At 43.1% G+C, this 21017-nt stretch overlaps 1 protein-coding gene across 8 annotated transcripts in view; it reads left to right on the top strand.

The window, feature by feature from the left end:
• Positions 1 to 21017, top strand: part of XRRA1 (X-ray radiation resistance associated 1) — a 100217-nt gene that overhangs the window by 3260 nt on the left and 75940 nt on the right. For 4 of the 8 annotated variants that reach the window (XM_067750335.1, XM_067750336.1, XM_067750334.1 and 1 more), the window contains exons 3-6: positions 2371 to 2468; positions 14880 to 15061; positions 18127 to 18198; positions 19390 to 19462. In XM_067750335.1, the coding sequence (XP_067606436.1) occupies positions 2375 to 2468; positions 14880 to 15061; positions 18127 to 18198; positions 19390 to 19462 (421 nt within the window). In that variant the 5' untranslated portion in view covers positions 2371 to 2374. Of the gene's footprint in view, positions 1 to 2370; positions 2469 to 14879; positions 15062 to 18126; positions 18199 to 19389; positions 19463 to 21017 lie in introns of those variants that run through there. The other 4 variants (XM_067750338.1, XM_067750340.1, XM_067750342.1 and 1 more) reach the window with 4 other exon arrangements.

The following is a 21017-nucleotide window of genomic DNA, read 5'->3' as shown; positions in this document are numbered from 1 at the left end:
TCAAGATCACTCATTCATTCCACAGGTACTTATGGAATCTATTATGTGCCAGGTGTTAGGTACTGGGAGTAAAGAGATGAACACCATAGATGCTGTCCCTCTCCTGGAGGGGCTCAAAGTCTAGTCAGGGAGATTAGAAATATGTATAAAACCCCTTGGGCCCTGGGAGTACCATTGTACCCTTCATTTGGCTCACATATGTTTATTGGGTGTTTCCTGTGAGCTTTCCAAGAGTGGAAGAATGACAGTGAATTGGACATGTTTCCAGACTTGGAGGTTCAGAGGCCATTGAAACAGCCCCCTCATGATTGTTAGTAATCTTATGAGAAATCTTATGAGAAAGGGGTCTGGCCATGAAAGACTTACAGAAGAAAAACTCCAGAGTTTAGCTAAAACAGCAATTATGTCCCTCTGGTAGGTTCAGTGAGGACTTTATGGAAGGGATGGCATCTGGACTGGGTCTAGAAAGAAGCTTGTTTTTTCTATTACCTCATTTAATTCTCACAACAATTCCCTGAGGCACAGGTTTTAATCCTCATTTTATATGTGAGAAATCTGAGGCCCAAAGAGGTAAAGTGATTTGCAGAAGGTCACTCCACTTAGTAGTAGAAACTAGTCTCAAATTTAAGTCTCTTGTCTCTAAAACTGTTGCCGCCTCCTACTGCACCCCTCTACTTTTCATATTTGTCACTTTCAGGAAACATTTTCTCAGGACACCTGATCCCAGCTCTCCACTCTGCTCCTTCTTTGTACTGAATCTCTTCCCAGACCCTCCATCTCAGGGTTCCGCATTCTTGCCAGGGTCTCCCTTCCCCTGGCCAGGTTCCCAAACCTCTGCTACCCCAAATTGTTGGAAGCTATCCCAAAGCAGATTAGGGAATGACTGGATCCTTTTAAAGAAAAATCTCAATCTCTAAGAGCTTAAGGTTCAAAAAATTTAGATCTTTGATAAGAGATTGTTTTCCTAAAGGAAGTGGCATTTGAGCTGAATCTTTTTTTTTTTTTTTTTGCGGTACGCGGGCCTCTCACTGTTGTTGCCTCTCCCGTTGCGGAGCACAGTCTCCGGACGCGCAGGCTCAGCGGCCATGGCTCACAGGCCTAGCCGCTCCGTGGCATGTGGGATCTTCCCGGACCGGGGCACGAACCCATGTCCCCTGCATCAGCAGGCAGACTCTCAACCACTGTGCCACCAGGGAAGCCCTGAGCTGAATCTTAAAGCATGAGATCTGCCAGATGAACAAGGTGGATAGAGCTATTTTAGGCCAAAGGAACACTAAGAACAAAGGCATGGAAGACCGAATGTGTTTGGGGGAATAGAAAATGATTCTGTGAGCCTCTTGGGTGGAGTGACTGGAGCTGGAAAGTTAGGACATAGGTCTCCAGGGGCCTTCAAGACCAGGCTCAAGCTTGCTCAGTGGGAATCCAGTCAGAAGACTGTTGCAGTGTTCTAGGTGGGAGACGATGAAAGATTTAATGAAAGAGGTGAGTGTACTTCTGAGCTGGAATTTTCGTGACTCCTGACCAGTGGAATCCCATTTCACCAGGCATTATATTTGTCAGACCTCTCTTTCTAAAGCACAGCTTGGGTCATGGCTCTCCCCAACTTAGATATCATCCACGTCTCTCCGTTACCTCCAGTGTGGAGCCTGGGCTCCTAGCCTGGCACTGAAGGCCTTCAGAAGCAGGCACCATCCTTCCCATTCAGCCTTATTGTCCAAGACTCCCAAACACACCTCCTTCCCCTTCCTGGGTCAGGTTCTTTCTTTACTGTGCCAGATGTACCCACCACCGTGCCCTTAATCCTGTGGCCCTTTCTATTAACGCTTATCCTTCTCTCTATCAGAAAACTCAGTTCATCTCTCAAACCCAATTTATCCAGTTCACATCTCAGTATTTGCACATCATCTTGCCTAAAGTATGAGAGCCCTCTTCCCTGAACTCAAAGAACATAGCTAGTGAACACTTAATATGTACCAGGCACTACCTTTCCAAGTTGATCTTCTCCTTTGTCTATTAAGGTAGACATTTTACGGGCGAGGAAACTGAGGCTTAGAGGGGTAGAGAATTTTCCCAGTCAACGAGTCAGGCAAGAGCCAAGATTCAAACCAGGTCTGTCTGAGCCCAAAAGTGATGCTTTTTCTACTGTTTCACTGAGCTACGGTTGATTTGAACCGAAAAACCCAGGGCCTATCTCCCTTGTTATCTAAAGGGCCGGCCCATTTCTGAAGCAGGACAGTGGGCCTCTAGGGCCTCGGAGTTAGGGTGTGTGTTAGGGGTGGTCCTGGTGAGTTCACAGACTGTGTTGGGGTGAGAGAGCAGCCCTGTCCCTTCTCACTTCTTACTTTCTTGCTTTCCTTGCTTGGCTCTCAGGGACATGGACTCCTCAGGAGTCTACAAACTGGATGATGGGAAGCCTTATCTGAGCAACTGCTTTCCGGCCAAAAATCTGCTTCGGATGCCAGAGGAAGGTCAGGTGACTTCTCGGATCAGTACGTTTGCCTCACACCCAGCTCCTGCTTCAGAATGTCCCTGACACCCATTTCTTCCCTTCAACCCCTTCCCTGCTGTTCCCTGCCCCTACGCAATCCCTTCCCTTCCAATCCATCTCCCCCCAGCAGTCTCAGGGAGCCTGATTTTTTTTTAATTTTATTTATTTATTAGAATTCTTTTATTTTTATACAGTTTTTTTCAGGTTACTTTCCATTTAGAGATATTGGCTATATTCTCCGTGTTGTACAATACATCCTTGAGCCTAACTTACACCCAGCAGTTGGTACCTCCCACTCTCTCACACCTATATTGCCCCTTCACCACCACCCCACCCACTGGTCACGACTAGTTTGTTCTCCGTATCTGTGGGTCTGCTTCTTTTATGTTATATTCACTAGTTTGTTGTATTTTTTAAATTCCACATAGAAGTAATATCATGCAGTACTTATCTTTCTCTGTCTGAGTTATTTCACTTAGCATAATGCCCTCCAAGCCCATCCATGTTGTTGCAAATGGCAAAATTTCATTCTTTTTTATGGCTGAGTAGTATTCTGTTGTATATATGTACCACATCTTCTTTATCCATTCCTCTGTTAATGGACACTTAGCTTGTTTCCATGTCTTGGCTATTATAAGTAATGCTGCTATGAACATTGGGGTGCATGTATGTTTTCGAATTAGTGACTTTGTTTTTTCGGATATATACCCAGGAGTGGAATTGCTGGATCATATGGTAGTTATGTTTTTAGTTTTTTGAGGAACCTCCACAGTGTTTTCCACAGTGGCTGCAGCAATTTACATTCCCACCAACAGTGCACAAGGGTTCTCAGGGAACCTTCTAAAGTGCACATCTAACCATAGTGTTCCCTTCTGTTTAGTGACTTCTCACTGCTAGTTCCTTTACCTTCTGCTCTAACCCCCCTTATCCTTTTTTACAACCCCTTTCCTTGATTTACGCCCTGTTCCATAGTGTTTATAGTATTTTCACATAGCTTTTTAATATTCGCCCAGAACGTTCCAGCCCTCATCCCAGTTATCCAAACTCCTCCCATCCCGCAAGGCCCAGCCCTTCTCCCACTTCTTTCAGTAAGCCGTATCCAGCTACTCCATCCCTCAGTGCCCATCCTCTCTTGAAAGCCGTCTTCCTTTCTGTGTTTCTTACTTGATGCGTAATTATAGTCTGCCCAGCTCCTAAAAAATGGCTTAAACTTGACTCTGCTAAGTAGTTTTTCAAACATTTATCTAGTTAAAGACTCCCCTGGGGCAGGGACTCCACCTATGCTGAGCAGAGTCCTGCAGATGGAACGCTGCCAAGAAGTGTGGGTTCACTGGATTGGATTTGCTGCTTTGAAAGGGTAAAGCAAGGGAGAAGTACCCCTAGCTTACCCTAGATGAAATGACATGCTGGTCGCTCTGTACATGGAATAGCAGAAGAACCTTCTCCTCCAGCCTGTGCTCTCCACTTCTCTTGAGTGATTTCATTTTTCACACACAGACCTTCTTTGGCCACCTATCTGTTGAAAACCCTCCCATGGAGCTCTCAGTATGCACTCATGATTTCACATCCACACCCCCTCACACACACATAGATGGACAGATAGAGAAATAAATATAGCCATATGTCTCTGCATGTGTTGGTATATGTACATGTACTTCCTGGCCCACTAAGGGCAATGATACCTCAGTCGCAAAGAGCATGCCTGCCGCCTAGATGTTGATTTCTAAATACCATTCTCCAGTAAACAAAGCCAGGGCTCCTAAGACAAAAACCTGTTTCTAGGGCTGAGGCAAGAAAAATACATATTGAGCCTGGAACACTGTGTGGTGCCAGAAAATAAAGCAGTGCTCAGAAAAATGATGGGGGCAATTTGAAAGGACACAGGTGCCAAACTGAAGGAGCGCCCAATGGCCAAAGCTGGAACAATATGAGCGGCAAAATAAATAAAGGTAGAATTGGGTTGGAATCCTTAGAATAAGTAAATAGTCATGATCCCATGCTGATACAATTAAATTAAGAATACATAAATAAGTGGAGGAGAAGGAAAAGTCCTTCCTTACAATAGAATTACAGTTAATAAATGTAGAAGGAATTAAAGAAATAGAAAATTACTTTTTTGGGGGAAAATCACTTTTAAAACATCACAGTAATAACTTTTACAGGAAAGAAACTTCTATGGATGCTGTATCAATCAGGGTTCTTCAGAGAAATAGAATGAATAAGATGTGTGTATGTTCATCCGTGTGTGTGTGTGTGTGTGTGTGTATCTCCTACAAGTTTTGTTTTCATATATGTATATGTGTTTGTATATATGGACCAACACACATATATAAATTACATATTTTTAACGAATTGGTTTATGAAATGTGGAGGCTGGCAAGTCTGAAATCTATAGGAGAGGCAACCTGAAAACTCAGAGAAGAGCTGATGCTTCAGTCTTAAGGCAAAATTTCATATTTCTTTGGGAAGCCTGTATTTGCACTTTTTTTTAAACATCTTTATTGGGGTATAATTACTTTACAATGGTGTGTTAGTTTCTGCTTTATAAGAAAGTGAATCAGTTATACATATGTTCCCATATCTCTTCCCTCTTGCGTCTCCCTCCCTCCCACCCTCCCTATCCCACCCCTCCAGGCGGTCACAGAGCACCGAGCTGATCTCCCTGTGCTATGCGGCTGCTTCCCACTAGCTATCTACCTTACGTTTGGTAGTGTATATATATCCATGCCTCTCTCTCGCTTTGTCACAGCTCACCCTTCCTCCTCCCCATATCATCAAGTCCGTTCTCTAGCAGGTCTGTGTCTTTATTCCTGTCTTACCCCTAGGTTCTTCATGACATTTTTTTTCTTAAATTCCATATATATGTGTTAGCATACGGTATTTGTCTTTCTCTTTCTGACTTACTTCACTCTGTATGACAGACTCTAGGTCTATCCACCTCATTACAAATAGCTCAATTTCGTTTCTTTTTATGGCTGAGTAATATTCCATCGTATATATGTGCCACATCTTCTTTATACATTCATCCGATGATGGACACTTAGGTTGTTTCCATCTCCGGGCTATTGTAAATAGAGCTGCAATGAACATTTTGGTACATGACTCTTTTTGAATTATGGTTTTCTCAGGGTATATGCCCAGTAGTGGGATTGCTGGGTCATATGGTAGTTCTATTTGTAGTTTTTTAAGGAACCTCCATGCTTTTCTCCATAGTGGTGGTACCAATTCACATTCCCACCAGCAGTGCAAGAGTGTTCCCTTTTCTCCACACCCTCTCCAGCATTTATTGTTTCTAGATTTTTTGATGATGGCCATTCTGACTGGTGTGAGATGATATCTCATTGTAGTTTTGATTTCCATTTCTCTAATGATTAATGATGTTGAGCATGCTTTCATGTATTTGTTGGCAATCTGTATATCTTCTTTGGAGAAATGTCTGTTTAGGTCTTCTGCCCATTTTTGGATTGGGTTGTTTGTTTTATTGATACTAAACTGCATGAGCTGCTTGTAAATTTTGGAGATTAATTCTTTGTCAGTTGCTTCATTTGCAAATATTTTCTCCCATTCTGAGGGTTGTCTTTTGGTCTTGTTTATGGTTTCCTTTGCTGTGCAAAAGCTTTGAAGTTTCATTAGGTCCTATTTGTTTATTTTTGTTTTTATTTCCATTTCTCTAGGAGGTGGGTCAAAAAGGATCTTGCTGTGATTTATGTCATAGAGTGTTCTCCCTATGTTTTCCTCTAAGAGTTTTATAGTTTCTGTCCTTACATTTAGGTCTTTAATCCATTTTGAGCTTATTTTTGTGTATGGTGTTAGGGAGTGATCTAATCTCATACTTTTACATGTAGCTGTCCAGTTTTCCCAGCACCACTTATTGAAGAGGCTGTCCTTTCTCCACTGTACATTCCTGCCTCCTTTATCAAAGATAAGGTGACCATATGTGCGTGGGTTTATGTCTGGGCTTTCTATCCTGTTCCATTGATCTATCTTTCTGTTTTTGTGCCAGTACCATTACTGTCTTGATTACTGTAGCTTTGTAGTATAGTCTGAAGTCAGGGAGCCTGATTCCTCCAGCTCCATTTTTCGTTCTCAAGATTGCTTTGGCTGTTCAGGAGCTTTTGTGTTTCCATACAAATTGTGAAATTTTTTGTTCTAGTTCTGTGAAAAATGCCAGTGGTAGTTTGATAGGGATTGCATTGAATCTGTAGATTGCTTTGGGTAGTAGAGTCATTTTCACAATGTTGATTTTTCCAATCCAAGAGCATGGTATATCCCTCCATTTATCTGTATCATCTTTAATTCTTTCATCAGTGTCTTATAATTCTTTGCATACAGGTCTTTTGTCTCCTTAGGCAGGTTTATTCCTAGATATTTAATTCTTTTTGTTGCAGTGGTAAATGGGAGTGTTTTCTTGATTTCACTTTCAGATTTTTCATCATTAGTGTATAGGAATGCCAGAGATTTCTGTGCATTAATTTTGTATCCTGCAACTTTACCAGATTCACTGATTAGCTCTAGTAGTTTTCTGGTAGCATCTTTAGGATTCTCTATGTATAGTATCATGTCATCTGCAAACAGTGACAGCTTTACTTCTTCTTTTCCGATTTGGATTCCTTTTATTTCCTTTTCTTCTCTGATTGCTGTGGCTAAAACTTCCAAAACTATGTTGAATAAGAGTGGTGACAGTGGGCAACCTTGTCTTGTTCCTGATCTTAGTGGGAATGCTTTCAGTTTTTCACCATTGAGGATGATGTTGGCTGTGAGTTTGTCATATATGGCCTTTATTATGTTGAGGAAAGTTCCCTCTATGCCTACTTTCTGCAGGGTTTTTATCATAAATGGGTGTTGAATTTTGTCAAAAGCTTTCTCTGCATCTATTGAGATTATCATATGGTTTTTCTCCTTCAATTTGTTAATATGGTTTATCACGTTGATTCATTTGTGTATATTGAAGAATCCTTGCATTCCTGGAATAAACTCCACTTGATCATGGTGTATGATCCGTTTAATGTGCTGTTGGATTCTGTTTGGTAGTATTTTGTTGAGGATTTTTGCATCTATGTTCATCAGTGATATTGGCCTGTAGTTTTCTTTCTTTGTGACATCCTTGTCTGGTTTTGGTATCAAGGTGATGGTGGCCTCATAGAATGAATTTGGGAGTGTTCCTCCCTCTGCTATACTTTGGAAGAGTTTGAGAAGGATAGGTGTTAGCTCTTCTCTAAATGTTTGATAGAATTTGCCTGTGAAGCCATCTGGTCCTGGGCTTATGTTTGTTGGAAGATTTTTAATCACAGTTTCAATTTCAGTGCTTGTGATTGGTCTGTTCATATTTTCTATTTCTTCCTGATTCAGTCTTGGCAGGTTGTGCATTTCTAAGAATTTGTCCATTTTTTCCAGGTTGTCCATTATATTGGCATAGAGTTGCTTATAGTAATCTCTCGTGATCTTTTGTATTTCTGCAGTGTCAGTTGTTACTTCTCCTTTTTCATTTCTAATTCTATTGATGTGAGTCTTCTCCCTTTTTTTCTTGATGAGTCTGGCTAATGGTTTATCAATTTTATTTATCTTCTCAAAGCACCAGCATTTAGTTTTATTGATCTTGCTATCGTTTCCTTCATTTCTTTTTCATTTATTTCTGATCTGATTTTTATGATTTCTTTCCTTCTGCTAACTTTGGGGGTTTTTTGTTCTTCTTTCTCTAATTGCTTTAGGTGCAAGGTTAGGTTGTTTATTCAAGATGTTTCCTGTTTCTTAAGGTGGGCTTGTATTGCTATAAACTTCCCTCTTAGAACTGCTTTTTCTGTATCCCATAGGTTTTGGGTCGTCGTGTGTCCATTGTCATTTATTTCTATGTATTTTTTTATTTCCTCTTTGTTTCCTTCAGTGATCACTTCGTTATTAAGTAGTGTATTGTTTAGCCTCCATGTGTTTGTATTTTTTACAGATCTTTTCCTGTATTTGATATCTAGTCTCATAGCCTTGTGGTCGGAAAAGATACTTGATACAATTTCAGTTTTCTTAAATTTACCAAGGCTTGATTTGTGACCCAGGATATGATCTATCCTGGAGAATGTTCCATGAGTACTTGAGAAAAATGTGTATTCTGTTGTTTTTGTATGGAGTGTCCTATAAATATCAATTAAGTCCATCTTGTTTAATGTATCATTTAAAGCTTGTGTTTCCTTATTTATTTTCATTTTGGATGATCTGTCCATTGGTGAAAGTGGGGTGTTAAAGTCCCCTACTATGAATGTGTTCCTGTTGATTTCCCCTTTTATGGCTGTATTTGCCTTATGTATTGAGGTGCTCCTATGTTGGGTGCATAAATATTTACAATTGTTCTATCTTCTTCTTGGATCGATCCCTTGATCATTATGTAGTGTCCTTCTTTGTCTCTTCTAATAGTCTTTATTTTAAAGTCTATTTTGTCTGATACGAGAATTGCTACTCCAGCTTTCTCTTGGTTTCCATTTGCCTGGAATATCTTTTTCCATCCCCTTACTTTCAGTCTGTATGTGTCTCTAGGTCTGAAGTGGGTCTCTTGTAGAGAGCATATATATGGGTCTTGTTTTTGTATCCATTCAGCCAATCTGTGTCTTTTGGTGGGAGCATTTAGTCCATTTACATTTAAGGTAATTATCGATATGTATGTTCCTATTCCCATTTTCTAAATTGTTTTGGGTTCGTTATTGTAGGTCTTTTCCTTCTCTTGTGTTTCTTGCCTGGAGAAGTTCCTTTAGCATTTGTTGTAAAGCTGGTTTGGTGGTGCTGAACTCTCTCAGCTTTTGCTTGTCTGTAAAGGTTTTAATTTCTCCATCAAATCTGAATGAGATCCTTGCTGGGTAGAGTAATCTTGGTTGCAGGTTTTTCTCCTTCATCACTTTAAATATGTCCTGCCAGTCCCTTCTGGCTTGCAGAGTTTCTGCTGAAAGATCAGCTGTTAACCTTATGGGGATTCCCTTGTGTGTTATTTGTTGTTTTTCCCTTGCTGCTTTTAATATGCTTTCTTTGTATTTAATTTTTGACAGTTTGATTAATATGTGTCTTGGCATATTTCTCGTTGGATTTATCCTGTATGGGACTCTCTGTGCTTCCTGGACTTGATTAACTATTTCCTTTCCCATATTAGGGAAGTTTTCAACTATAATCTCTTCAAATATTTTCTCAGTCCCTTTCTTTTCCTCTTCTTCTGGAACCCCTATAATTCGAATGTTGGTGGCTTTGATGTTGTCCCAGAGGTCTCTGAGACTGTCCTCAGTTCTTTTCATTCTTTTTTCTTTATTCTGCTCTGCAGTAGTTATTTCCACTATTTTATCTTCCAGGTCACTTATCCATTCTTCTGCCTCAGTTATTCTGCTATTGTTCCCATCTAGGGTATTTTTCATTTCATTTATTGTGTTGTTCATCATTGTTTGTTTCATCTTTAGTTCTTCTAGGTCCTTGTTAAATGTTTCTTGCATTTTGTCTATTCTATTTCCAAGATTTTGGATCATCTTTACTATCATTATTCTGAATTCTTTTTCAGGTAGACTGCCTATTTCCTTTTCATTTGTTAGGTCTGGTGGGTGTTTACCTTGCTCCTTCATCTGCTGTGTGTTTCTCTGTCTTCTCATTTTGCTTATCTTACTGTGTTTGGGGTCTCCTTTTTGCAGGCTGCAGGTTCGTGGTTCCCGTTGTTTTTGGTGTCTGTCCCCAGTGGCTAAGGTTGGTTCAGTGGGTTGTGTAGGCTTCCTGGTGGAGGGGACTAGTGCCTGTGTTCTGGTGGATGAGGCTGGATCTTGTCTTTCTGGTGGGCAGGTCCACGTCTGGTGGTGTGTTTTGGGGTGTCTGTGGACTTATTATGATTTGGGGCAGCCTCTCTGCTAATGGGTGGGGTTGTGTTCCTGTTTTGCTAGTTGTTTGGCATAGGTTGTCCAGCAGTGTAGCTTGCTGGTCGTTGAGTGGAGCTGGGTGCTGGCGTTGAGATGGAGATCTCTGGGAGATTTTCGCCATTTGATATTATGTGGAGCTGGGAGGTCTCTTGTTGACCAGTGTCCTGAAGTTGGCTCTCCCACCTCAGAGGCACAGCACTGACTCCTGGCTGCAGCACCAAGAGCATTTCATCCGCACGGCTCAGAATAAAAGGGTGAAAAAGTAGAGAGCAAGAATTAGTAGAAGTAGGAAGAAAAGGAAGGGAGGGAGGAAGGAAGGAAAGAAGGAAGGAAGGAAGAAAGAAAGAAAAGGAAAGAAGGAAAGAAAGAAAGGAGGGAGGGAGGGATGGTGGGATAAAGGAAGGAGAGAAGGAAGGAAAAAGGAAAGAAAGAAAGAGGATAAAGTAAAATAAAATATAATAAAGTTATTAAATTAAAAAATAATTATTAAGAAAAAAATTTTAAAAAGCAACGGACGGATAGAACCTTAGGACAAATGGTGGAAGCAAAGCTATACAGACAAAATCTCACACAGAAGCATACACATACACACTCCCAAAAAGAGGAAAAGGGGAAAAAATCATAAATCTGGCTCACAAAGTCCACTTCCTCAATTTGGGATGATTTGTTGTCTAAAGGAGGGAAGGAAGGAAGGAAAGAAAGAAAGAAGATAAAGTAAAATAAAGTTATTAAAATTAATTATTAAGAAAAAATTAAAAAAAAAAAAAACGTACGGATAGAACCCTAGGACAAATTGTGGAAGCAAAGCTATACAGACAAAATCTCACACAGAAGCATACACACTCCCAAAAAGAGGAAAAGGGGAAAAAATCATAAGTCTTGCTCTCAAAGTCCACCCCCTCAATTTGGGATGATTCGTTGTCTATTCATGTATTCCACAGATGCAGGTACATCAAGTTGATTGTGGAGCTTTAATCCGCTGCTTCTGAGGCTGCTGGGAGAGATTTCCCTTTCTCTTCTTTGTTCTCACAGCTCCCAGGGGCTCAGCTTTGGATTTGGCCCCTCCTCTGCGTGTAGGTCGCCAGAGGGCGTCTGTTTTTCGCTCAGACAGGACGGGGTTAAAGGAGCTGTTGATCTGGGGGCTCTGGCTCACTCAGGCCCAGGGGAGGGAGGGGCACGGAGTGCGGGGCGAGCCTGCGGCGGCAGAGGCCAGCGTGACATTGCAACAGCCTGAGGCGTGCCCTGCGTTCCTCTGGGGAAGTTGTCCCTGGATCCCGGGACCCTGGCAGTGGCGGGCTGCACAGGCTCCCCGGAAGTGAGGTGTGGATAGTGACCTGTGCTCGCACACAGGCTTCTTGGTGGCGGCAGCAGCAGCCTTAGCGTCTCCTGCCCATCTCTGGGGTCCGCGCTTTTAGCCGCGGCTCGCGCCCGTCTCTGGAGCTCCTTTAAGCAGCGCTCTTAATCCCCTCTCCTCGCGCACCAGGAAACAAAGAGGGAAGAAAAAGTCTTGCCTCTTCGGCACCTCCAGCCCTTTTCCCGGACTCCCTCCCGGACTCCCTCCCGGCTAGCCGTGGTGCACTAACCCCTTCAGGCTGTGTTCACTCCCCCAACCCCCGTCTTCTCCCTGCGCTCCGACCGAAGCCCGAGCCTCAGCTCGCAGACCCGCCCGCCCCGGCGGGTGAGCAGGCACTGATCCTCTGTGCGGGAATCTCCCCGCTTTGCCCCCCGCACCCCTGTTGCTGTGCTCTCTTCTGCGTCTCGGCTCCGAAGCTCCCCCCCTCCGCCACCCGCAGTCTCTGCCCACAAAGGGGCTTCCTAGTGTGTGGAAACCTTTCCTCCTTCCCAGCTCCCTCCCACTGGTGCAGGTCCCGTCCCTATTCTTTTGTCTCTTTTTTCTTTTTTTCTTTTGCCCTACCCAGGTACGTGGGGAGTTTCTTGCCTTTTGGGAGGTCTGAGGTCTTCTGCCAGTGTTCAGTAGGTGTTCTGTAGGAGTTGTTCCACGTGTAGATGTATTTCTGGTGTATCTGTGGGGAGGAAGGTGATCTCCGTCTTACTCTTCCGCTATCTTCCCCCGGAGGTGTATTTGCTTTTAAGGTCTTTCAAGTGAGTGGGTGAGACCCACACATTATCAAGGATAGTCTCCTTTACTTAAAGTCAACTGGTTGTGAATGTTAGCCACATCTACAATATACCTTCACAGCAACACCTAGATTAGTGTTTGATTGACTAACTGCTTACCATAGTCTAGCCAAGTTGACACAAGATTAATCATCACAGGTGCTAGGATTAGTGGGTCAAAGTATGATGAGAAGCAGGATATTTGTATAGTCTTGAGCTATCTTTATTAATTAGAAAAGGACTTCTTAGTAACTAAGAAAAACTAAGAGAAACTAAGCCGATACCACCTTGGCCGAGTGATCAAAATAAACATCACCAGTAATAAGACATATTGACATCACGTATACCCTGACATTTTGTGCTGAGGAGGGCACAGCATCACTTCTTGCCAAACTGCAAGGCCTTAGTCTAATTATGGGAAAACATCAAACAAACTCAAATTGAGGGACATTTGATAAAGCAGTTGACTAGTACTCTTCAAAAGTGTCAAGATCACACAAGAAAAATAGAGACTACAGAACTGTCACAGTTTGGGGGAAACTAAGCAGATGTGACAACTAAATGAAATGTGAGATCTTGGATTGGATCCTGGAACAGAAAGAGAACATTAGTGAGAAAACTGACAAAAATCAAAGAAAGGCTGTAGATTCATTACTAATATTATGCCAGTGTTAATTTCTTGGTTTTAACCACTGTATTATGATTATGTAAGATGTTAACATTAGGGAACCTGGGTGAAAGCTGTACAGGAACTCTGTATTATTTTTACAGCTTTTCGGGAAGTCTGAAATTATCTCAAAATGAAAATTTACAGGGGAAAAAAACCTTCCCATGAATACTCTTCCTGCTAAAAGCCTACCCCATTAAAACCCAAACTTCTTATTCTGGTTGAGATCTGACTCTGCTGACCTCTCCAGCCTCATCTCTTTTCCCTCAGGTCTATCTCCCCACACACTCCAGGCCTTCCTTCCTGGCTCTCTTGGCAGTTTTGGCACCAACTCTGGCTGGAGGCTCTAGGAGTTTGGGCTATTGGGATAGGACAAAGGTCCATGGCCCAGATGGGGCAGCCCTGGGAAATGAGTGCCTGGGCTGTCAGGCCCAGGATGGGAATAGGAGCTGGCTCATGTCAGACGTAGGATGGGAGCTGCATCCAAGACGCAGGATTAGCCGCAGTGGTCAGGTGAGTGAAGGCAAGCCCTTGAGGCAGGGGTAGCGGGCTATGCAGGCAGAGAGCCAGTGGTCAGGGGCACCAAGCTGGTTCCCACAGCTCTGTGCTGTAGTCCTGTGCTGCAGCTCTGTGCTGCAGTCCCAATCTTTGGTTTTTCCATCTCCACCTAGTCAACTTTCAACATACAAGATCTAGCTCATGCCCTAGGCTGGTAGCTCCCCGCTCTGGGCTTCACAGCACCCTTTACGTTATTGAGCTCCTTCGAATCCTCCGTTGTATCCTTCTCCATAGCCCCAGCTCCTGGCACAAAGTAGATGCTCAGAAAAGGTCTGAATGGATGATTGTGGGTGAGAACTGTGGCTCAGGGTAAGTTCAGCAACACTCACAGTGTGGTAAGCTCTGTGCAGGCCTTGGGAATACTGAGATGAGTGGATCAAAGTCTGTGCTCTCATGGAGCTTCCACTCTACAGGGCAAGACAGACAATAAACAAGCGAACAAATACAATAATTACAGATTACAATGAATAAACTAGTGATGAAGGAGAGAACAGATTCCAGAACGTTGTCATGATTTTTGTTAGGTGGGCTTACTAGTAAACCTCATATTCTTCTTTTTACTTAACATACATTTTCTAGTTCGTTCTACAGTGAGCATGTATTTTTGGGTCTTTAAAAAATGCCAGCTGTCCTCTCACTTTCTTATCCTGAGGTCCTAATGCAACTTTTGCTGTATAATGATAGAATCCAGGGTAAGTTCTGGGAAGATGTAGCCCACTGAGTTGGTGTCACACAACGGGCTTTACCTTTACCCAAGAGATGACAAATGGGGCAATAACTAGCTGGCTCAGGAAAAAATGATCAGCTCTGCTGAGGAGAGTCAGGGAAGGCTTCACAGAATAGGAAATACTTTATCTACAATCTTGAAGGAACAATTAGAGTTTGGAGGCAAAAATGTGGAGGAAGGAATTGGGCAAGTCATTCTACACTTTGAGTCTTAGCCTTTTTGTCTGTAAAATGGGGGCAGTAGCATGTCTTCACTGGGTTTGGGGTTGGGGGCCAATTAAATAAGACAGGTATATAGACGCTCCCCCTCCCCAGCGGCAGCACGGTATCTGGTGCATATTAGGTAATGAGGAGCTAATTTTTGTTTTAGTATTAAAGATAAACATTCTGTAAGTGCACAAGTTGTGGCTTTGGAGGAGTTTGCTCCTTGTCACTGTTCTGATCTTCTCAACAGGCCGAGGACACTGGTTAGTGGCTCGGAAATGTAGCCTCAAGAAGAAGCCCAGGGGTGTGGTTGAAGCACGAGCTGAAGGTCAGGAAAGCCAGAAGGTTTCTTTCGAGGTTGGAGGAAAGAAAGGGTCTCGACAGGAAAACCAAGTGGACACTCCGGGACATGTGCTGGACCAGGCTTTTCTGGTGAGAGTAAATGCATCCTGAAAGGCTGGCAGCACCAGCTGACGACTGTCTTGGTGGGGGCAAGGACTTGCCCTGCTTCCCTCTGGTACAGTTACCCCCAATCCACCCCAAACTATTAGAGTGATCTTGGCAAATTGAGCATAGCCAGGATGATGAAGGGACCCAGAGCTTTCTTTATATGTAAAGCTTTCTTTACATCCACCTTATGAGATAGGTATTATCATCCCTATTATGTTGTTGCCATTGTGCAGATGAGAAAACTGAGGACCCAGGAAGTAATTTGCCTTGGCCAAGGTCCCTCAGCTAGTAATTAGGACTCTGGTTTACCCAGGATTAGAACTACTCAGAATTAGAACTCTGGTCTACCGATTGCAAAGGCTGTGCCTTTATATTTTATCAGGTAAAAAGTCTAATTGAGCCAGAGAGGCAAAGCAGTAGGTCAGGGGGAACAGTAAATTGAAAAATCGTATTCTAGCACCTAGTAGAGTATAAAGATTCCTGCTCTGCTCTGGGGAGATCTCTCTAGGAGCAGGGGGATTGGGGAGGCCCCACATACCACAACCTTTGTCCTTTGGGTTTAGCGTCTGGCTGAAAGCCAGGGATGCCGACTAGATATACCCAGTGTCTGGGGCAGGCTTTACAAAGGTCACTGGGGTGGCTGTGTTAGAGACCAGCCAGGTAATTTCACATCTGCTCTCTGCAACGCTGCAGTGGCTTTGCAAAGAAAGACACATTTTGTAAACCAATGTTCATGTGCAGTCCAGTGCTCATAGCTCCCTAAGAACTCCCTGGCAGCCTACTTTGTACCCAGGCTTTGCTTATGGTTCCCAAGAGATAGGTTTCTGCACAGATCAGATGCTGAAAGAGAGCTTCAAGGAGGCAGCTGGTTACATCTCCGCTCAAGGTGGATAGTATAAGCTTTTTGCAGAGTCCTGTGGAATTTCTTAGATTATTAGGTCCACTTCTCACTGGGAATGAGGAAGACTGAAGCAACAGTACTGAGGAGGGGCAGAAACACTTCCCATAGGGGACTCTTCTTTTCCCCTTTGTTTTCAACATGTACATCCCCCATTAATTGAGATAGCTTGTTACCCATGTTGCCACTTTGGATAGCAGAAGCATCAAGGATGTTTTTCAGAGTAATGGGGTACCTACCCGCCTATTGGATATGAACGTTTCACTGGCACTTCATATTGACCTTCTACACCAGTCCCCTTACTCCAAGTCCCCGAAACACCTCTTTTCTAGTGTTCAATGCATGGTCTCAATGATGGTCTCAATACTATCTACCCAGTCACTAAGCAAGTAACTTGGGGTTATCCTTGGCACGTGCCTCTCCCTCACCACCCTCATCCCTGCCATTACCAAGCCCTGGTACTTTCATTAATTGTCAAATCTGTATTCTTCTCTTCATCTGCCCTGCCACCACCCTAATCTCGGCTACCATCATCTTTTATTGGACTAATTCAGTAACTTCCTAACTATTATAGTTTGAACCAACTAGCATGCTTTTGTTTCACATGAAAAGAAGCCAGAGGCATTGTTATTCTAGGGTAGGTTAATTCATTGGTTTAATGACTTCTTCCAAGTCCCAGGTTCCTCCATCTCTCTGCTTTTCTATCCTTGGCACATTAGCTTGTCCTCTTGGGCTGATTGCCTTCATGATCCTGAGATGGCTGCTGAACTCTGGTCATCACATTTAAAGGATGATGTCCAGAGGTAGAAAAGGGATTGTCACTGTCTTATATCGAGTTTTAAAGGTAAGAACTTCCCAGAACTGGCGTCCCACCCCCAGCAGCCAGCGTCTCCTTGGCCAAACCTGTATCACAAATCCCAACAGTCAATGGTTAGGGGAACATGACCACCATGACTGGATTAGACAAAGTCAAGACTTAGCCTGTGGAGCTGGAGTTGATATATCCACTCAGAGAAATGTGAATGATATTGGGGTTCTTTAACAAGGAAGAAGTAGAAAAGTGGCTCTAGAGAAGCCAGTTAACAATGTCTAGTACAGTGGTCTCTTACCACCCTTTCCTGTCTTCTCATCCTTTCTGCGTGTGTCAGACATAGCAATTTTTATAAAACTTCTATTAACCCCCTGCCAAAAAACCTCTGACAGATTTCCATTGACTATAGGATAAAATCCACGTTCCTTTACAGAGCCAACATGGACACAAATGATCTAATGACTGCCTCCCTAGCCTTACTTTGTTTTTCATTTTCTCAAAAGCACCTTGCTTTCACCTGCCTTGATAATTTTCATGACCCCTGCTACCCACTTTCACGGGACCAACTCCTACTTAGCAGTTAGGTATCAGCTGAAATATTACTTCCTCAAGTGAGTATTTCCTCACTTCCACACTGAGGTTAGGACCTCCTGTTACTGTCTCCCATAGCATCTTGAATTTCTCCTTTAAAATATTATCACGTTTATAAATACTTGCTTGCTCCTTGGCTTCCATGCAGTTTTAAGCTTTCAGAAGGCATGGAATATTTCTGCTTCTTATACATTGTCTCATAAATTCCTAGTTCCATGCCTAAACATAAAAGGTACCATAACTAAATGATTAACTGAAAAAAAGAATGGGGTTTGATTAAACAGAAATAGAAACTCCAAAGCTGAGATTTTCTTCTGACTTTTTAATTGTGAAGAGCAACGTATGGTAGTCCTAAGAGCATAGTGTTTAGTGATTACAGATTTGGATTCAAATCATAGATCTATCACTTACTAGCTGTGGGACCTTAGGGAAGTCACTTTATCTCTTTTAGCCTTGCTTTTCTCATTTATGAAGAGACATCATCATACTTATGTCAAAGAGTTCAGTTAGGATTAGGAGAAAGTTTGTTCCTAAGAACCACGTAAAGTCAATGTTTCCATCCCCACCTTACAGATGGGAAACAGAGGTGGGAGAGCTGAGGTGGCAGCTTGATTCTGAGCAGCTCCGAAGCCCGTGCTCTTTCCACTGTGCCAGGCTGCCCTCCTCAACAGGGAGTCATTTGTTGTCTTGGCCAATTACATAAGCTTTGTTGGGGCCTTGACGCTGATTGTCTGCACTGTGTTCCAGCTGAAGCACCACTGTGTAAAGAATCCGTCCGACCTATGCACCATTAACGTGAGCGGCCTGAAGTTCTCCAAGGTAAGGCCAGCCAGCAGAGGTGTGATTGGGGTGAGCCAGACCTGAGGTAGCTCCTGGCTGTTGGACCATTGTACTTCCAGAGTCCTTGGGGACTGGGAATCTGGTCATAGGGAGGGGGAGGGTCAGACAGGGACTCACTGGGTGGGAACAACATTCACAGACACAATCTTTTGCTGTATATTTGGTGTTGCCATTATCCCATGTGAAGTGAGTTAAAGGAAATAAATAGCCTTATGGAAGTGGTTTGAATGTGCATAGAATTTTATTGGGGTGTGATTCATTGTATGACACTGAGTTCCCATCAGAAGAGCCTACAGGAGAAATTTCTCTCAGGTTTCAGTGCCAGGAGTGGTAGTGGTTCTCCCAAGATGCTGGTTTGTTCTCAATTCGCAGACTCTGTGACTTATGTAATGAGTCATGTTTCTTTCTTTGCACTGGCTAATAGGTAGCTTGGAGCTAGATTTGTGGCCTACCATTAGCCAGTGTATTGCTGTATACCACATATGGCATATATTTTCGGTTTGTAGGCTTTCCATGGCATATAAAGAGAGATTGCTTATATAATGCCACATAGCAGTTAAAATGTATCAACATAAGTAAATCTAAAAAGATCTATGTGTCTCAACACAAGTAAATCTCAAACACATAGTGTTGAGTGAAGAAGGCAGGTTGCAGAATGATATCTACAGTATGGTGGCATTTGATATAAAGTTTTATAACATGTAAATAACACTGTATTTATGGTTTATGGATACACATACATGTAATACAAGTATAAAACAGGTATGGGAGTGATAATCGCCAATTCAGGGTAGCTGTTATCTGTGGGAGAGAGGGAGAAGAGTATGGTTGGGGATGGATACGTTAGGGGGAGTGGTGGTGGTCAACTCTCTGTAGTGTTCTGTTTCTTTAAGGAGATTTGAAGCAAAGACAGCAAAATATTGGGATATATTAAAGCTGGATAGTGGTTACTCGGGCCTTCAGAGTAACATTCACTATACTTTTATGAACATTTGAATTATTTCATAATAGAAAAAAAAAGAAGCAGAAAAGACCTTCCTGCCTTTAACAAGTATCTGCTCTTGTTCTTACCCCTTGAGGTCTTTGCTCCTTCTGCCAGTAGCTCTGGAGCTTCAGCAAGGCCTGCAGGCAGGGAACTAATCTTGTGTTCTTTGAAATGCCTTCTCACAGGCTAAGGAAAAGGACTTCAAGCATTTTAATTCTGTGATTTACATCAATGCCTCAGAAAACCTACTGCCTCTAGGTAAGTTTTCTTCCTGAAAACTACCTTCTGCCTCTTGGCTGTCACAGCCAGTCTCTCGTGTTAGAACTTGCCTGTCAGTCCACCTGTGACTGGCCACGCATCCCTTTTTTTGGAGTGCAGTAGGCTGGGTGAGGGAGAACACACAGACCTGATTCCAGTCCAGAGCTGGCACTGCCTACTCAGAACATTTCTCTGTGAGCTCCTGCTTCTCTAACTGTAAATGGAGATAATGCCCTTCCTTTTTTCCTCCCCAAGGCAGGATACCTTGTAGACTCAGATGAGATAAGTACAGTCAGCCCTCCATATCTGTGGATTCCACATCCACAGATTCAACCAAATATGGATGGAAAATATTTGAAAAAAAATTCCGGAAAGTTCCAAAAAGCAAAACTTGAGTTTGCCATGCACTAGCAACTACTTACATAGCATATACATTGTATTTACAATTTACGGAGCATTTACATTATGTTAGGTATCATGGGTAACCTAGAGATGATTTAAAGTATACAGGAGGCTGGGCACAGGTTATATGCAAACACTGCATCATTTTATACAGGGGACTTGAGCATCCATGATTTTGGTGTCCATGGTGGTGATGCAGGATGGTGGTGGAGGTGGGCGTTAGGGTGGGAGCGGTGGACCCAATCCCCTGCAGATACCAAGGGACTGCATGTAAGAAATTGTGAAGTCCCTGAAAGCTCCTGTAGGACGGTAAAGCCTTCTTGTTTATTCAGCAGATCCACAGCGACCCCTGCTGGGTGTCAGGACTATATGACTGCTTGGCTTTTAGAAATCAGTGTGTCCAGTTCCTGTTCTGGTGAGCTCAGTTATAGCAGGGTATACGGTCAGTGCCATGATAGAGGGAATCAGAAAATCAACCAGGCCGTCAACCGGGCCTAGAGTGTCAGAGGAAACTTCTGAGAAGAAGAGTATGTAGGCTGAGACCTAAAACACGAATAGGAGTGACTCAAGAATTAGAAGGTGAGAAGGCATTTCAGGCCAACGGAGCAGTGATCAGGGACCCTGAGGAAGCTTTGTATGTGTGCAGGGTATATAGGTAGGGGAGAATGGAGACTAGAAAGGTGGGCAAGGACTATATTATCAGGGGCCCTGGGTGACTTGGACTTAATCCTGCAGGCGAAAGAGAGCCTTGGAAGACTTTGAAATAGAGGCTCAGTGGTGGCTGTGAGGAGTGTGGATTATAAGATGGAAGCCAGGAAACCTGGAAGATGGTTTCATTTTTCCAGGAGAGAGGAGGTGAGGCCTCAACCAGGGCTGTGGCAGTAAGGGTGGAGGGGATTGAGAGAGACAGAGAGATTCAAGAGGAGGTAGAAATAACCAGACTTGGTAACTAATGGGCATGTAGAGAAAGGGAGGAACCAAGAGGATTTACTGAGACAGACAGACTACAGGAGAGGCAGGTTTAGGGAGAAATAAGATGAATTAGTTTTGAATGCATTGAGGTTGAGGGGTGTTTTTAAAGAAGCATGTGACGAAGTCCCTGCCCTTGAGGAAACAGCATGGTCTGTCAGGAGCATGGGCTTGAAAAACAGGC

Source organism: Pseudorca crassidens, chromosome 9 (assembly GCF_039906515.1).
Source record: "Pseudorca crassidens isolate mPseCra1 chromosome 9, mPseCra1.hap1, whole genome shotgun sequence".
Classification (NCBI taxonomy): domain Eukaryota; kingdom Metazoa; phylum Chordata; class Mammalia; order Artiodactyla; family Delphinidae; genus Pseudorca; species Pseudorca crassidens.
This window is presented reverse-complemented; position numbering and strand designations above follow the sequence as displayed.